General features: G+C 40.3%; 1 protein-coding gene across 3 annotated transcripts in view; it reads left to right on the top strand.

Moving 5' to 3' along the window:
* Ror1 (receptor tyrosine kinase like orphan receptor 1) overlaps nt 1-14,240 on the top strand; it is a 378,032-nt gene extending 363,792 nt beyond the window's left edge. For 2 of the 3 annotated variants that reach the window (XM_047518297.1, XM_047518306.1), the window contains one exon: nt 10,518-14,240. In XM_047518297.1, the coding sequence (XP_047374253.1) occupies nt 10,518-11,945 (1,428 nt within the window). In that variant the 3' untranslated portion in view covers nt 11,946-14,240. The remainder of the gene's footprint in view (nt 1-10,517) is intronic. The other variant, XM_047518315.1, reaches the window with a different exon arrangement.
* The last annotated feature ends 4,960 nt before the right edge of the window (nt 14,241-19,200 follow it).

Below are 19,200 nucleotides of genomic sequence, written 5' to 3'. Positions count from 1 at the left end.
CCGGGTGGCCCAGAGACCCAAATCTGTTAGGGTATAGCTGTTCCATTGGGCAACAGCCACCATACTGGAGAGATAGGCTCCTCACTGCTGTGGCAGGAACCATAGAAGTGTAGTTTAACCTCAGGAAAATTATCATTTTTGTATCTTAGCCTTAACCTGTACCTTAATTCTCTTTTTAGTGCAGGCTGGTTTATAACACGTGATGTTCAACAGGCATGAAATTTTAAGTTCACATAGTTTTTCTACTGAACATCTCAGAGATCTTTGTGGCATAAATAGAGAAAGCTAATATATTGATTAATACAAATTACCAAGAATTATACCAGGGACTTTTACATCCATTATCTCAGCTGATCCTCATAGCTAATATGCAAGTCATATGATATCATTACTGTTGTACAGTCAGAGTCACTGAGACTCAAACAGATTAAGTAACTCGTTCAAGGTCAAAGAGATTGTAATTGGGGAGATAAAATGTAAATGTAGGATTTTTCAACTCAAAATAAAGCGCTGGCTCTTGCTGACCCCTGGACAACTTTTTCACAGAATAAATTATATAGAAAAGTGAGTGGGTCTGGAAAACAACTAAATATGATTCCAACTGGTTGATCTGTGCCAGTCACCCCGGCATCCCCCTGACTGCTGACCAACCTTTCAGAGGCCCAAATAAGTCACAAGCCTGAGCAAGGTAGCCCTAGCTTTCACAGATACATGTAAAATTTGGCCAGAGTAATAATGGTACTCCATTCTCCATGGTCAAAGAGACACATGTAAAATATACTGACATGAGTTTTCTCAGAGACTTGGTGAAATAAACATTGTTTTCATCATTCCTTGGCTCATTTCTGAAGCCTGCCTTGAAAAATCTCCCAGTGTCAAGATTTCTCCAGTCCAATGCTTAGGATTTGACCTTAAACAGCTCCCAAGCACTTTTGAACTTGCCTGAAGTAGGAATGGTTCAAATATTTGACTGGGTTGGAAGAGGGAAAAGGAAACAACAAAAACAAATGCTAATTTTTTTTTTCTTACACTCCTAAGAGATTTGGCTCCAATCAAATTTGAGTTATTCAGTTGTTTGTTTTGGTTCTTACTGAGTGCCTTTCCTGGAAAAAAGCACAAAAGACTTTGTAGACCTTAAAGAAAATTCCTAAATGTAAACAGTCAATCTCTAAAACTGCTTTAAAAGGTCACTGCCACATAAATATTTCATGTACCTATAAAATGTAAAAGGAAGCGACACACACGAGGAAGAGAAAAAGCCTGGAAAACTCTCTACCAGAGCAAAGTTGAAAGGATGTTTGGAGGCAAGGGTGAAAAAGAAGTGAAGGAAAGAAACTGGCCTGCCCTCGCCTAATTCTTATTTTTTCCTTGACCTATTCAAAAGTCAGAGACTCCAGGGTTCTTATTTATCCACATGAATGTTCCCATCAGGGTTTAAACGATCCGTTTCCATCTCTCTTCACTCGCTGAACTGCTAACATTCCCCTGAGTGTTTGGATTAAGAAGAAGAGGCTCCTCTGGGAGATTAGAAACCGATACCCTTCCAGAAGGACAATAGGTGGCCACAGACAGACTGGCTGACGAGCCTGGCTTGGGACCCCTGGGAGACAGAATGGTGTAGCTGCTAGTAAAGGTTTTTGATGAGGCACCAGTTTCCTTCTGATCTATGGGGAAAGGAAGCCACCGGACCAGAGTGGCGTCTTCATGCTGAGCGCAGGACAGACAGGCGGTGGAGATGCTCTAACCACCCGGGGCCTGGGAGAAGTCATCTAGTCTTTTGCCGCTCAGTTTTCTCAGCTGTTCAGAGAAAGAAGCAGACAGTCCAAGTTTCTTTTCCTTTTATTTTATTCAGCAAAAGATTTCGAACCATTTAATCCTCCAATGAGTACTCTAGTGGTGCCTGAGCTAAGCAAGATTTTTCTATATTGAGTTACAAATTTTATAATTTAAGTGGGTTTAAAAAAAATTACTGTGGAAAGTGAACCTTCTCAGTGGAGCCTGGGAATTCCCTTTTCTCTAATTCTTTCCCTTTGCCTCTCCTTCCCCTGCCTGCATCTCCCAGACTGCCATGCTTCTGAAAAAACTGTACCCTCTAGGTGTGCTATGGAGTGAGCTTCTCAGGGAGACAGAGCGGGCAGAGTCTCCCCTTCAAGCACAGAGTGAGACCCATGCAGTCTCCTGACTCCTTGCCTACCTGGGGGAGGCACACAAAGAGGTTCAGGGGTGAAAGAGTTTGAGAACAGGGGCAAGGAAACCCAGAGGAGGCCCCAGATAGGGGTGTGGCCAAAGTCTAACCAGCCCTGGTGGGTCAAACTCCTGCAGCTCCTGGCTGCTGCAAGAAGCCTTTGAGGACTGTTGGGGGAAAGCAGGATTTGCCTGGCTTCCTGAAGCTGGTCACTGTATTTTATTTCCCAACTTACCCTCATCTCTTGCCAGCTTTTCTGTTTCTTCACTTCTAGGTAATTCATCTCTTCTTTTTCCTTTCCAGCCAAAGGAGTTGCTGGTTATACTGAAACTTGGTTATAGTCTCCGGACCTGTCCCTCTTGCCAGCACAGGCTTCTAGGAAGCCCTGCTGTGGTCTGGCTTCCCGTTTGAACACCTGTCCTTACCAGATGTCACTACACTTCATGGTTAACTCTCCTCAATAACTTTTCCACTCACTCCTTAAAGCCACTCAGAAACTCCCAGAGTTTCTGAGCTCACCATTCTATTCACATGGGCCTCTTGGGAATCACCAATGATGTAATTTAACCCAGCGACCTTTTCCAAGTCTTCATCCTCTTTAATTTCTCTGGAGCATTTGATATCCTTAACCACCATATTGAACTGCTTTTTCTGTTGGCTCGCCTCCTATCTCCTCACATTTCCTTCACTAGTTCTTCTTTTAAGGCCCTAAATGGGACTGTCCTCTCATGTTCGTCAGTCCTCTCTTCCTCTTTCTCATCCTGACTTCATCCTTTGGCATCCCTTTAGCTCCCCCTTGAGTACAATAATTTCCCAACCTAGAAGGACCAATCTCAAGTTATAAAATTCATCCAGGCACCCAGGGGTCCCTACCGTCTAGGCCTAACTTATTTTTCTCTGAGTATATTTCTAGGAGATAGTTTGATAGTCTTCAAAAGAGCTTGGGTTTAGAGGCAGAAAGATCGGATTACAAATCTTGGCTATATTGTTTACTGAGATCGTAAGCAAATAATTAACCACTTTCTCTGAGCCTTATTTTGTCACCTATAAAAAGAAGACAAAAATATTACTTTAAGATAGTGTGTCTGGCACTCACAGGTACTCAGTAGGTAGAAATTATGATCGTTGCTGTTACAGTGATGACTGCTGGTCTTTTAATGAAGCCAGATGCCACCCATAGAGCATTGCAAGAGAGAAACTGGAGGATCCAGCAGCCCACAGCATTGCCCAGGGTGGGGACGGACCCAAAAGAATCACAGCCAGGACTGTAGAGGAGCTCTAAGTCCTGCTCTGCTATGCCTTGTGTCCATCCTATTAGTGTGGATTCCCCTGCCCCACATCCTGCTCACATTCTGGATAAAACCCATTAGGGTGGAGAGGATACAGTAATGATGACTGGGAGTTTGGCCAATATATAACCTCAGCTCAGACCTGTGTCTATAGAAACTTCTAGGGAAAACAAGTATTATAAAAGGGTTCCATGAATGGCCTGAAGTTCTTCATCATTGAGGTAATGCAGCGTTATCTCTATAGATTTTTTTTTAATAACCCTACCAAGTAAGTACTCATTTGATCCTGATTTGGGGGATCAAAAAAAAAAAAAAAAAAAGAAACTGAGTTTGAGATTAAGATTTGCCCAAAGTCACAGCTAGTAAGAGACAGAGCTAGAAGTCAAACCCAGGTCTGCCCAGGGACTGCCCATTTCATTCTACTGCCTTAATTTTCAAGCTAGCTGAAACATGTGAGCTCAAGTTAGGAGCACATGGTGGTCAGGCTGACATTAAAATTACTGGCATCTGTTCTGTCTATTTCCAAGCAGAATGGATCCTCTCCCATTGACATTGTAAAGTAACTCCACCACAGAATCAACTCTGGTCACCACCAAACATTCAAACTAACTATCAGAAAGTTGCATTGTACAGAAAAGAAACGCCTCTGAAGTTAAATCACTTCCAGAGAAGTGCGGCTGAACTCTGAGCAAATGTGGCCAACTATGAGTTGAAACTCCCTCTAGAATTTGATTGCATAAGCCAGAAGGCACTTAGTTCATCTGTAGTCTTTGAAAAATGTCCATAACCTCCCAAAATAAAATGACTGTGGCCTCTAAGCTTTTAAAATGCAGTCATTTCCGTTTATGAGTGGAGTCAATTTTTTCACAAATCTAACAAACACTGTTTACCTAAGAACCAAGATAATGCACATGAAAGGAAAATTGACTTTGGAGACAAGCAGATTCATAGCAACAGCCAAGTCCACATACCAAGAAATCTCACGTTCAGATATTCTCCAGGGCTCTTGTACCCAATTCTGGCAAAGGTTACTATTGACAGGTTTCGTTCTCTTACCCGCTGCAGCAGAGCATCAACCCTAATAGTCTGGCTCAGAAAGCTCTTACACCTTGAGCATCCCTCTTTCATACCAGTGGCCCTCATGCTTTTAAAATGGGGAGCCCTTTCAAGATCAAACTGAAAATGCTGCTACCAATTTCCAGAAAAGTGCTCCAACTTTGAGGTCAGACACATTTGGACTTGCATCTTGGCGTCACCACTTAATAGTCGTGCTTTCTTGAGCAAGTTACCTAACCATGGAATTCCTGAATGTCTTGATCCCTAAGGTGGGGAAATCTCAGAGCACTGTAAGGAGGATAAAGTGAACTAATGCACAAAACTCAGAGAGCAGATAAGGGAGCATCATGGAGTAGCTGGCAAAACAGGCTCTGGGAGTCTGTGTTGAGCCCTTATCAGATCAGTTGACAACTCTGTCCCTTGGTTTCTCCATCTGTAAACTGGAGATTAGGCATGGTTACTAATCTCATGGGATTATTGTAAGGAGTTAATATATGCAAAGTATTTATAGCCTAATACATTAGCATTAAAATTATATGTCACATAACCCTTATTATGATCTCAGTGTTTAGCATATGGCAAGTGTTCAATACGTGGTAGCTGTTAGTAAGTTCAGATTACAAACATCAGTGCAGGAACTGTGTCTGCTCTTCATGGGTGGGTCTTGCATGGTCCCTCCTCTATTAGTCTGTATGTGCACCCTTTGGTATACAGTAGATACATCAGTTGACTGATGCAACCAACTATTATCCTAAACACAGTAAACTGGTAATAGTGTTCATGCTATAGAAATATTTACATTTCAGAACTTTGAATCTCTTGTAGCTATGCAGAACACAAACCCAGTACCTGCTGGTAGGTAATCTTGCATTTTTATTCTCCCTGCCTTTCCAAAACACCTTTTCATAGAGTATTATTTTCTCCACTGTATGTATTTTAGAATAGCTCCACTGGCTTTTTCACAGTGCTGTGGTCATTCTTCATGCAGGGACCCAGACTGCTGAGTGATTAATCCAGAAAGCCATCTCCATTTATTCCAGTGACTTTCAAAGTGAGGCCAAGAGTATCAGCCTCACTTGGGTGCTGTCATACAGGGAGAGTCTCAGACCTACAGAATCAGAAACTCTGGAGGTAGGGCCTGGCAATTTTTGTTTTAACAGGTGCTCCAAGCGGGTCTGATGCCCTATTTGATGTAGAATATGGTACATCAGATTCAGATAGCAAGCCAGCCTCCAAGGAACGCAGAGCTTCCTTGCAGAAGCAGAATACTGCTTCCGGAGAGAAAAATAACCTCGTGTTGTGCTCCTCCCACCAAAAATATCCCTTGAATGTCAACAGGGCTGGAATCTGTCTCGTCATTCATCTGAGAGGGCAAGGACAAATGCCATGACATCAAACTTACTCTTTTGCAGACACTTGTGTCTAGCTAGATCTACTTCCAAAGAATAGCACAGGTGATTTGTAAAAGGGGCCATAGTCAGCCTGGTCATCAGAACATGGGAGATAAACTGAGCTTGAATGACAGGGGCAGAGACTACAGGGGATGGTTTAGGGCTGACTGTGAATATGAACTTCCATCCTTCTTCGTCATCTGCTGTTAGAGACCCTTTCCTCTGCCAGAGAACCACCCGGGCCCAGTTCCCTCCAACCTAAAGCAGTTCTATTTTCTCCCTTTTTTAAAATTAGTGAACTTTAATTATACATAATAGTGGCTTTGCTTTTTATCTGTATATCCACTTCAAGTTGGACTCAAAAGTAGAGCAGCCCTTGGCAATATCAGGTCAGAGGTGAACAGTCACAGAGCAGGTTTTGTGCCACACACAAATGTTGGTGGCCATCACAAAACCTCCACCTCATTTCCTACAGTAATCACTTATGTAAAATGAGCCAGAAATAGCAATTAGGAATCAGCTGCTTCACCAGGAGTCATTTCTGATCTGTCATCCCCTGAGGTGGAAAGATAAAGTCACCAAGCTGATGGCTCTTCTTATCCATCAGTAGCCACCACCAGAGTTACAGTTTTAAAAAACTCTACCCACAGTTTGCCCTTTTATATCTAATGTTAAGAAACAAAAAGGGGTGCCCAACCCCACTTAGCACACATCACTCGAGTGAAAGGACCCACCTACATGAGTCTGTCTCTGTCTGCAGCTGAGTTTAGCCAGTGCTCGCATCCACTCACGCCTAAATGATTCACGTCTGAAATGTTCTTCCTTCATTCTCCTGCTCATTTAAACCCTAACACTGTTGCTCTCTGACAGTTTCTAAAGGAAGAAGCACAATCTGATCTTCGACTGATGTATCAGCTTCTTCATCAACTTTTATCTGTCCCCCATCAAAAATCATATAATTTTAAAAACCCACAGTGAGGTAGATGTGTGTTTACTTTGAGAAGTAAAAATGTTAACATTTAAACTGAAAGCCTGTTTCAGTTTTAAGGTACTTAATTGCCTTACAGCATATAATAAACCAACCCCATCTTGTCATTCAACTAATGGAGGGAGTGATAAAGAGATAGGAGCCCAGGACCCTATTCATTCCAGCGTTCCTTTGTACTTGGTTTACTTTGGCACCGTGCCTCATGTGTATTTTACACTTCTTTACATTTTGTACATCCCTGTATGACAAATACTTGTCAAACAAAAACTAAACAGATTTATAACCCCTTAACTTGAAATGAGCCAAAATTGAACTGCCAAAACTTTATGACTTCATTTTCTTTCATAGTTTTCCACTACATTGGTTCAAACAGACAAACCCCACTTGAGGTCAAGCAGAGGTCATTTCACTTTCATTACTAAAATATAATTTACAATATGCCAGACCTAAACAAGTTTAGCCTAAAGGGTTTGTATAATGTAAACCATCTGTTCCTCAACAATACAGCTAATTTCCTGCCATCACCGTACAGTCTACCAACTGCTTCTTGAAGAGTTTTTATGACTTTTTAACTAGTTCAGGATTTATGTAAAATTTGAAAATGAGTCTATAGTTAAGACTCATTTGTACTAAGTAACTTGAGCATTTAAAAAATGCAAATCGCTGTGTAAAGGATTCCCTGAAACCAAGTTCCGAGCAGTTTGTTCTGGGCATTGCTGTGCCAGCGGCTGCACAGGTGTTTAAAGTAAAAGTTTTGTGAAACCTGCCATCATATACACTTTCCACACTTCTTTCTAAAGCAATCACCAAATTTGTTTTTTTGTTTGTTTGGTTTTGGTTTTGGTTTTTTCATACAAGGGATTGAACCCAGGGGTACTTAACCACTGAGTCCCATCCCCAGCCCTTTCTATGTTTTATTTTGAGACAGGGTCTCCCAAAGTTGCTTAGGGACTCAGCCTCCTGAGCTGCTGCTATTACAGGCCTGCAACACCACACCTGGCTCCCAAATTTGGTTTTGAGTGACTCTAGCAGACTATTCCCTCCTACCATTAGGTTGGAAAAGACTTGGACTCCATGCTGCCTGGCCCATGGGCCCATGGGAATTGGTGAGATATGACCAGACACACTTTAGACCAAAATGTACTCTTTCATGTATCTGGACAGGGATAAAGAACAATTATAATTCTGCAAAGTGATGACACCTTGGAGCTATAACCCTGAGAGGTGTCAGGCCCAGGCTGAGTCTCCAGAGATGTCCTGCCTTTTCATCCCAACGGGATTGCTGACCACAGCCTTCTTTAGTTTCACACAGGATGAGCTTTGCAGATGCAAGTGCAGCTCTTTGGGGTCTCCTGAAAAATCTTGATACTTTCCTTAAGCCTCTTTCTCCTTATATAGAATGGCAAAGTAAGAGAGCTTCTTCCAAGGGTGAACTAAGAGCACTCATTTGCTCTCTTGAGTGGAGGGGCAGGCAGCCAGTTCCTAGGAACCTGGGGCCATGTGTCAGGCTTTCACCAACTCCCATCATTCCTTCTTCTTTTCCTATTCCCAGAAGTTTGGCCTGCTTGCTTCCTTTCCCATTTGCCAGCATCTGCTCTTCAACATGGGTTCTTGCTACCTCTACTTCTATCCATTCTTACCAGAACTCTCCGAGGATTCTTCAGGTCACAACTTTACACCCACCCTCAGGCTCCCAAACAAGTTTTGTTATTTTTTATGATTTTGTTTTAACTAACAACAGGAGAACAGAGAAAAGTTGTCAGGAAGACACTTAAGCAAATATTTTAAAACATAGAGGGAATCAGACAAGACTCTAGAGCTACTTAAGATTGTAAATGGATCTAAATCATTTGCATTTACTCCACTTCTTGGATGACTTCCCTAATGAGGATAATAAGAATGATTTAAAGGACACTTATTAGGTAGAAGTTACTTTTATACATTGTAGTATTTAATTCCTACTGCAACTGGGCAAATTAGTTTTATTATTTCATAGATATGGAAACAGATTCAGAGAAGTTAAGAAACTCACTCAAGGTCAGCAGCTAATATATACCCTCCTCCTCAGAGTTGTTAATATTTATGAAGTGCTTAGAAGAATAGGTTCTGGCACATAGTGCTATATAAGTATTAACTATTGTTAATAGAAAACAGCAGATCCAAGATGCAAACTCAAACTTGTATGAGTCCAAAGCGCACTTGGTTGGAATTACACCATACTGCCTATGGGTCAGTTTCAAGCAGTGGGGGAGAAGAGGGTGTTGGGTTTCTAATTCCTCATTATATCAGTCTAATATCCCGTGGGTTGTTTCCTAATTCTCATTTTCCCAAAAGAAGTTCTAGTACTAAGTCCCTTAGCCCTCTCTATCATCAAAAGCCTGGGGAAGGTGGTTCAATTCAAATAGTAATACCTACTGTGCTGTTCAAGGGACCATCACATCAGTTGGATTCATTTACATCATTAGTGAATGTTATTATAGAAACCCCCAATCTTAACATCATGCTGGAAAAATTCATCTTGGGTTACTCTTAATAGCACAAGTAAAATCATCCAAGTGCTGCAAGAGAAAAAAATCAGTTCAACTGATTTTTCTTATCATCCACACCTTGCTCTCCTAAAGGAACTCCATTAGCTGCCACAAGAGTCCAGACCTCAGGTGCTAGGGCTATAGCTCAGTGGTAGAGAACATGCTTAGCATACATGAGGCCATGGACTCAATCCCCAGCACATAAAAATAATAGTACTATTAGTAGTAGTAATAGTAATAACAGAAGAATCCAGATGGCAAAGGAAAAATAGTGGATAGACCTATAATTGCAGAAGAAATTTCCTAATTAGTCAGGTGGAAAGGCTGACCATATAGTTTTAAGTTTAATTATTCCATTTTTTTGAATTGATAGTCCATTTACCTGGTTCAAAAATTTAAAAGTGTAAAGAGACACGAAAGCAGGTTGGGAATGTAGCTAAGTGGTAAAGCACTTGCCTATGTACAAGACCCTGGGTTCAATCCCCAGTACCACCACCCAAAAAAAAAAAAAAAAAAAAAAAAAATGACGGGAAAAATTTACTTCTGCATCCCCCTTCTAATTCCTACTGCCGTACCTTGCAGATAACTACTGCTGTATCTTGAGTCTCCTTTTGTAGTTTCTTTATGCATATGCAAAGAATTATGAGTGTATTCATTTTTCTCCTATTTTACACAAAGATAACAAACAGCATTAACTCTTTCTTTGCTTTTTATGTTTAATTGAGCTACAGAATTTTGTAGACTTTTCCTTATCGGTACAGAGAAAACTTTCTCATTCTTTTTCACAACTATAAGATATTCTATTTACTAGTTCTCCAATGAGTTATTTCATAAATAAGTCTTCTCTAAGGGGACATTTGGGTTATTTCTAATCTTTTGCTATTACAAACTCTACCATAATGCATAGGGCTGAATCAAAAAATTTACTGAAAATTTAAAGAAATTCATTACCATTCATTTCAGCACATGTTGGATCTATTTTTGGAACCTCTTCCTGTATGCCCCACACCTCCTTTCAGATGCCAAAATGTCTTGCCTTAAGAAATGTTTTAACCCACACTCTTCCTTTCTTACTTACAGAGCAAGGCTAAAGAGCTGCCTCTTTCTGCCGTACGTTTTATGGAAGAACTGGGTGAATGTGCCTTTGGAAAAATCTATAAGGGCCATCTCTATCTCCCAGGTATGGACCATGCTCAGCTGGTTGCCATCAAGACGCTGAAAGACTATAATAACCCTCAGCAATGGACAGAATTTCAACAGGAAGCTTCCCTAATGGCCGAACTGCACCACCCCAATATTGTCTGCCTCCTGGGTGCTGTCACTCAGGAACAACCCGTGTGCATGCTTTTTGAATATATGAATCAGGGGGATCTCCACGAGTTCCTCATCATGCGGTCCCCACATTCCGATGTTGGCTGTAGCAGTGATGAAGATGGCACTGTCAAATCCAGCTTGGATCACGGAGATTTCCTGCACATTGCAATTCAGATTGCAGCCGGCATGGAATACCTGTCTAGTCACTTCTTTGTCCACAAAGACCTTGCAGCTCGCAATATTTTAATCGGAGAGCAACTTCATGTAAAGATTTCAGACCTTGGGCTTTCCAGAGAAATTTACTCTGCTGATTACTACAGGGTTCAAAGTAAATCTTTGCTGCCCATTCGTTGGATGCCCCCTGAAGCCATCATGTATGGCAAATTCTCTTCTGATTCAGATATCTGGTCCTTTGGGGTGGTCTTATGGGAGATTTTCAGTTTTGGACTTCAGCCATATTATGGATTTAGCAACCAAGAAGTGATCGAGATGGTGAGGAAACGACAGCTGTTACCATGTTCTGAAGACTGCCCGCCCAGGATGTACAGTCTCATGACAGAGTGCTGGAATGAGATTCCTTCCAGGAGACCAAGGTTTAAAGATATTCACGTCCGGCTTCGGTCCTGGGAAGGTCTCTCAAGTCACACCAGCTCTACTACTCCTTCGGGGGGAAATGCCACCACTCAGACAACCTCCCTCAGTGCCAGCCCAGTGAGTAATCTCAGTAACCCCAGATATCCCAATTACATGTTCCCAACCCAGGGTATCACACCACAGGGCCAGATTGCCGGTTTCATTGGCCCAGCAATACCTCAGAACCAGCGCTTCATCCCCATCAATGGATACCCAATACCTCCGGGCTATGCAGCCTTTCCGGCTGCCCACTACCAGCCAACAGGTCCTCCCAGGGTGATTCAGCACTGCCCACCTCCCAAGAGTCGGTCCCCAAGCAGCGCCAGTGGGTCAACCAGCACTGGTCATGTGACCAGCTTGCCCTCATCAGGATCCAATCAGGAAGCAAATATTCCATTACTGCCACACATGTCCATACCAAATCATCCCGCTGGAATGGGAATCACCGTTTTTGGCAACAAATCTCAAAAGCCTTACAAAATAGACTCAAAGCAACCATCTTTGCTAGGAGACTCCAATATTCATGGGCACACCGAATCTATGATTTCTGCAGAACTGTAAAATGTGCAACTTTTGTAAATGTGGTACAGGACAAACTAGAAAGCCGTAGAAAAGATTTATATTCAAATATTTTTATTAAAGTAAGGTTCTCATTTAGCAGACATTGCAACAAGTATCTTCTGTGAAGTTTAATTGTGTCTTACCAAGCAGGACAGACACTAGCCAGGAAAAAAACACACTGTGGGATTTACAGTCCATCCGGGTGCATGGCGTGGCATTGGGATTGGAACATGTGGTTTCAAGTACTTAAAACTGGAAACCATTGAAGAGGAAAAGAACCTGGTGATTAAATATCAAACCAAAAAGGAAAGTCAAATGGTGCTTTATGTATTTGCCTTTGGTCACCATGACTGGTCTCTCCCTGAGATGTATATACCATAGCATTTGTCTACCTGCTGTCTTTTCTTCAGGACAAATGTTCAGGAATTATATTGATTCAATTTAGACTCTATGCATGTTTGTATGGAAGTGGTGTTCAGAATCAATGAGGAAACTTTAGGCCAAATTTGAGATCTTGGATGGAAATGAGCCATAACACAGTATCATATACCCTGAAGTCTTCTCCACAGTGGGGCTTCTTTGGGAAGGTGCAGAGATGCCTCTTTGTGAACCTCCTTTTCTGATCATGAAGGCCTTTTCCACATTTTCCTTTTTCACAATGTGTTTACACAAGTCCTTGAAATAACACAGGGCACAGCACCCTAAGAAGGCTGAATGTGGATGCTGGAATTGATTGTTGATTGATAGTTCACCTGGCTGCATTAGGAACGAGACACTGAAGGAGGCATAGCCAGGGAATAGTCCCTCAGCCTAGATAAGAATCCATGGGAGAGAAACAAGGGTTCCCATGGAGACAACCTCCACAGGAGATTCCCTGGACCAATAACGCTGAAGAATAGAGGTGTGGCTGCAGACAAGAACACCACATCTTATAGCCACAACCCCATTTACAAGTTGTTTGAGGTGTCAGGGTGCTTACCATCAATGGACTCTAGGCAAGTAGTAAACCCTGTGATGATACCAATAGCTTGGAAATTTAAAGTCTCTCTCTTTTTTTCCCGTGCTGAAAGTGTTCAGATTTTATTTCAGCCCCAAGAATTATCACAATGTATTCATAGAGTTAGCTGAAATCCAAAGACAATACATTCTGTTTTGCAAGACATCACAGTATTTCCAAAAATAAGTAATGAGTTCTCATTTCAAAGGTTACCAACAACTGATTTCTTTAAACTGGTAAATAAGCAATACAATCCTTTTTGCCTTCTTTATAGAGGGGTATCAAATGTGCCTCTCTTGGCATTTACTTGGCAAGCATCTTTTGCCAAGTTTAGAATTCTTATGTGTTTCAAGTCCTATATAGGAAGGAGCTTTATATTTGATTTTACTCTTGTTAAAAAATAACTCCTTTATTCTAAGAACAATGTCTCCAGGTCTTGTTTTCATTTAAAGCTATGTGAGACTTACAGGATGTAAAGTAATTCCTGGAAATGATATTTCATGAGGAGAATGTAAAAGAATTAGAAACACCTTGATGATTCCATTTTAAAAAATACAATTAGCATAAGAAAGCAAGGAAATCTGTTTAAAAAAATGTGTTACAATTTTTCCAAACTTGAATTTTCAAAGAGCAAACATGAACTTATAGTTACTGTGAACTCAAAGAATTGGTCATATTCAGATTTTCTGGGAAATAAATTAAGACATGTTTTTGTGGCGTGAATAAGCTGATTCAAGACATTACATTTCTTAACATTAGGTAGAGGAGAATATTTGTATCCTTTTGTTGCTATGCAACTGTTTAATGATGAAGCTTCAAACCACAATTTTGTATATCATATGACAATCAATTGTTTTTCCAAGACTATTTATTATTTTAAGTAAACACAATTTCAGTGAATCTGAGTTTCTAGGAATCCCTTAAAGGGAAATTAGCATTCCATGAGCCAGTAAAATACCTTCTCTGGAAAAACATTATTATGGTTAAAAAGTAAATTCAAGTTAGTTTTTTATAAAGAACTATAACATTTATTTTAGACATTTTGTAATAACTGAAATCATTAAGGTGAGCAAACTAAATTTCAAAACCACTTGTAATAATGTATTTTATAACAGCACTGTGATACTACATAACACAGTCCCTTTTGTATTAAATAGTATTTTTTTCATAAACTGAAAAATATCTTTTGCTTTGTTGACAATGTTTTGTAAGATGACTTTATTTTCAGATTCTTTTTTTGCACAAAACTATGTTTATGGTTTGTATCACAGAAGTGAAAATATATCTCTGCATTTTTATATCTGGTCTGTTTCCTTGTTTCCTTTGTTTGTTCTTAACTCAATATAGATTTTCTTCAAATATATAATGGCAATAATGAGATATCTCACCTTACCATATCTTTCCTTATTTTCACTGCATGCATTTAATCACTGTATTACTTAATGTTTGATTTGTTATTATGGGCATTTCAAATAGACAAGCATGAAATTGTAATGATAAAAGGCTATTTTATATCAAGGATATATGCATTTGTATCACACACCAGAGATGATATTAAACACTGATTATTTTATGCTGCTGTTTATTAAAAATGTTTACTATAAAATATTATTTCCTGAATATTGCTCTCATAGAAGTATTTGGGAATTTTAATATTATTTCTACTAATGATTGACATTTCATAGAAAGAAGAATCACAAGTCATATTTGCTCATACTTCACTGAAGTGATTTTTTGAAGTAGGCTTTTAAAATAGACTGGAGGGGCTGAGGAAGTAGCTCAGTGGTAGAACACTTGTCTGGCATACATGGGGCCTTGGGTTTGATCCCCACCATTACAAAAGTAAAATAAAATAAAACAGACTTGGGCATTCTCACTAGAGACTGCAGGTAGAAGGTAGAATCGCAGTGTTTGCGTAACCAAATACTATCCACCTACATATGGCCGAGCTTTGAATTCTTAAAATCAAAATAACACATTAAACAATTAGAATGAATGGAATGTAAAAAAAAAAAAAAAAAAAATTGGAAATGGGAATTTCCATGTGAACTTAGATACCAAAACTCATGTTTTAGGACACTAAAGAAGAAAAGGTTGCCTACATCCTATCATGTCCAACTTCGATTCCAACCATATTGATAAAATAAAAGAAATGTGGCCATTTAATTGTCACAACTTATCTTTATGACCTTATTTGCCCAAAAGAAAGAGTTTCCCATCTGGCGATTAATACATACTGTCAAAGAAAATGAGTATCATTATGAAAGTTCAAAGAACTTGTCCATTTCTGCTATTGAATACAGCAGGGAATACAATAAAACCTCCAGGGCCTTATCCATCTGTTTTAGGTACAGCTCTTGTCACCACCTCAACGATCAAACTCAATAAGGCAATCGCTTCACATGGCAGTGAGATCCGCGTCAGGTTAAGTTTCTCCCTCACGCTTGAATTTCTCAGTCTGTCTTTCACTCCCATTCCTTCTTATGTCTCTCCAGACTCTTGCCTCTACCGCCTTCCCCAATCCCTTCAACTGAGTCCCTCCATTCCCTTAATTCCTTAATCACCAACATCTGCAAGTTCCCAGCTTTACTCTCCCATTCTGCCCGCTATGAGGCACTAAGTACTGAATAGAGGAGATTCTATTAAACCCACCATTCTGTGTTAATAATATGCACCAACTGAAAAAGAAGAGTTCTATTATCTATGTAGCTTTGAAGATGATTACCTATCTTGGTATTTCTCAAAGTGGGGTTCCCAGAGCCAAGAGCACCCAGGAACTTGTTAGGAATGCAAATTAATGAGCTCTACCTCAAAGGACTAAATCAGAAATTCTTTCGGTGGGACCCAGCAGTTTGTGTTTTAACAAGCCCTCCAAATGATTCTGACACAGTCTCAAGAACATTTTAGCCACTTTATTGTCTTTACAGAAAATCAAGTTCTTACTTAATCAAAAACTGAGCACTAAAACCTCTTTGTGTTAGCTGTTTGACAATCAGCTAGCTATATTTTTCTGCAGTTGTTTACTTGGATAAAAAAGAATGGTACAGGTTGTGATATAACTAATGGTAGAGAGCTTGCATAACATGCACAAGTAAATACACACACGCACACACACACACACTTATGCTTGTCATGCTGCTTCTAGTTCACCAAAGTCCCGCATTCTTGGAAAGTGGTTGAAAATTTTTCCCTTCTTATGGATAAGCTCAAAACAGTGGTTTCTTGATAATACCTCGTGACTCTCAGACTGATGATCAACAAAATGAAAGGAACTCTCCTCAGTGTTAATAGAAGCATCCTGAAGGTGAGGCAGGTCTTCTGCAGAGGACGAGGCTGGCAAGCCCCTAGAAAACATTAAACTAGAAGGTGCCAGAGATTCCCCTCCTGCTCCAATCCCTGCGCTTCTTGTGTCTCCACCCCAGTTGTGGGGACGCTGTCACCCTGTGACTTTCTCCTCCACCCAGCTGCAGTCCAACAGCTCTTGGTTGGTTGGCTGTGAGCACTCTGCTTTGTAGGCCTTGTCTCTGCTCTTCCCCTTTTCTGGTCTCTACAGGACTGGAAGCTCCAGGGAGGATAGCAATAGGGACCCAAATAGGTGCTAGGGTGAAGCTCATACTCATAATGTATACAGCAGGGGTTTTTTGTTTGTTTGTTTGTTTGTTTATTTTTTAGCCAATAGCTCAAATACTGAAGAGGAAGTGCTAGATTAGAGAAATAGAAGGAGCAAGGAAGCACACATGTAAGAAAGCGGTTCTTTTGCAGTCAAAATAAGACTGCACCTGAAGTTTGTTACCATAAATGCCAAGAGTATTAGGACACTGTTAACTCAGAAGAGGGGGAGCCTTACAAACCATCAAAGCACTCAAGGTCAATGTAATCCTCTGGGAAATTAGGCTGGGGAGGTTTAAAAACATAGAGACATACAGGGAGAAGGTCTGCTGACATATTTATGACTAGCTGAATCCTAAGCACCTATGAATTGCTTATTCACAAATGAGTACCATAACATTTGCCGACCAGATCTGGCAAGATGCATATTCCATGCTGTAGTGACTGTGAGTAAATATTCTAATCCAAGAATGGTTAAGTTAGGAGAAAGGCTCTGCTTTAAAATTAGATAAGACATTACTTATATTTTTTAAAGGGCAATATCAGGACATACTGAAATAAAAATAATTCAGAAAATATTCACTTTGAAGGAAAATATTCTGTCAGTCTTCATAGACTTGTGGTCTTGACTGTAAATTCAAATGCACATAAGCGAAACAATGGAACTAACTACATAGCCATAGATTAAAGCCATAGATTAAAGCCATAGATTAAAGCTCGAGCCCTCTCTAGCCTTAGAAGCATATGTGCATCAGAAATAGGTCTCACTCATGTCCTGGTAGAGATGGGTCTGTGGTGGCAGCCCAGCTCCCAGGTTTCTGAAGGACAAGCTGCTGTCAAGACCAAGAGGCAGAACCCAAACCCAGTCATTCAGAAAACTTCCTCTCATACGTGTGCTATGTTGTATCCTCTTGGTCAACGCAAATTCTGAAGCCAAACTTAACTCTAAAGACATGAGTGTATCTCTTTTGGGAGCCACTGTAAGTCACATGGTCATGGGTAGGGATGTTGGCAAATATCATTAATCGGTGTTCTTCCATGCTGAGCTCAGATTTAGCCTTAAAATTTTTTAGCACACTTGCCTAGACAGCCTACCACTTAGTCAGAAACAGCACTAAAAATTAATTTAAGAGACATCCTTGTGCTAGGCAATCATCGTCAAATTGGGTTATCATCACGATTGTCTAGAAATTATAATTTCTCAGTCACACCCCAGAACGTACCAGAAAAGATGCCTTAAAATCTACTATAAATTCCTCAGAAATAACATAGGACACTGTATCTCTAGGTCCCCCTACTTCCTGACCTAGAGGGGAAGACAGGGAGCAACGGCACTTTTCAACCGTACCAGTAAATGAGCTGGTTGATCTTCAGTAGCTAAGGTAATCTCTGTTTCTTTATCTACCAAATGGTGTAAATTTAAGTAGTTAAAAGTAAGGGTACTGGACGGGGAATGCAGCTCAGTGGCAAAGTATATACTTAGCATACTTGAGTCCGTGGGTTCCCTAGCACCCAAAAAAAAAAAAAAATTAATGTCAGATTGTTGAAGCTTAAATCTCTCCTTTAGTCGCAGAACTTGGTTAATTCACTGGTTGTTTTTTCACCTCAAAAGTATCTGTTTCATAGAATTTTTTTGTGAGAGTTGAGTGAGGAAAACACCTAACAAAGTTATAAGAAAATAGTGTTTACAATTTTGTAATTTTTCTAACACCAATCTTTTAAATTTGGTATGAGCATTTAATGAGACTATCCATAAAAATACAAGACGTATCTGGCACAGAGTAGTTGATCAAAAAGTGGTAGCATTGTCATTCAATGTGTTTTAAACAATTTTTATAAAGGGTGGCATTATTTTCTAATGTGGTAAATAGAGCATAAAATATTCTATTTAATTATTCATGCATATGCCATCATGTAGAACACCCAGGACTGGTGCCAAAGAGGTGGGGGTAGGCTTAGCTCCTCAATAATTTCCATCATCTCCTTCAAACCACCCCTAATAAACATACTCTAAGTGAAAACAGCTTCAAAACACCCCCGAGCCATGTCATCCCCATGCCCTTCCTGAGCAGATTGCCACCTCAGAGCCTCTCCCACATCGAATTTCTAGAACTCCCTTGAAGGCAACTGAGAACATTGTGAAAAGGCATATTAAATTGATATATGTGAAGGACACCTAGGATAATTGCATCTTTTAAACACCCCCCCCAGACTTAGTGGTCACAACTGTACTTGGATATGACGAGAGATATGTATCTCTTGGTAGAAAGTATTTTCATGCGGGAAAATGAAATGAAAAAAGACCTGATTCTTCCAAAACACATCGGCGCAGTGAAGTACCCAAGAAAACATTGCATTCCTTCCTCACAGACACTTCGAGAAATTTCCCCTAACTTAATTCTAAGCATAACTTGTTATAACTTTGGTATAGCAGTCCCCACCTGCTATAGAAAACAAATCAGATGCCTTTAAACACCAAGCTTCAAAAACAAGTGGACGGCTTTGACCAAGTTGTTTCACAATTCTCACTCTGAAAAGGTCCTTGATACACAAGCTAGAGTGAGAAACTGTGCCAGTTTGCCAGGGACTGTCCCAGTTTTAGCACTGAAACGTTCTTTGTCCACACACACCAGCGCTGTTGGTCACCCG

This window comes from Sciurus carolinensis, chromosome 1 (assembly GCF_902686445.1).
Source record: "Sciurus carolinensis chromosome 1, mSciCar1.2, whole genome shotgun sequence".
NCBI lineage: Eukaryota > Metazoa > Chordata > Mammalia > Rodentia > Sciuridae > Sciurus > Sciurus carolinensis.
The sequence above is the reverse complement of the archived record's forward strand: the minus strand, read 5'-3'. Positions and strand labels throughout refer to the sequence as shown.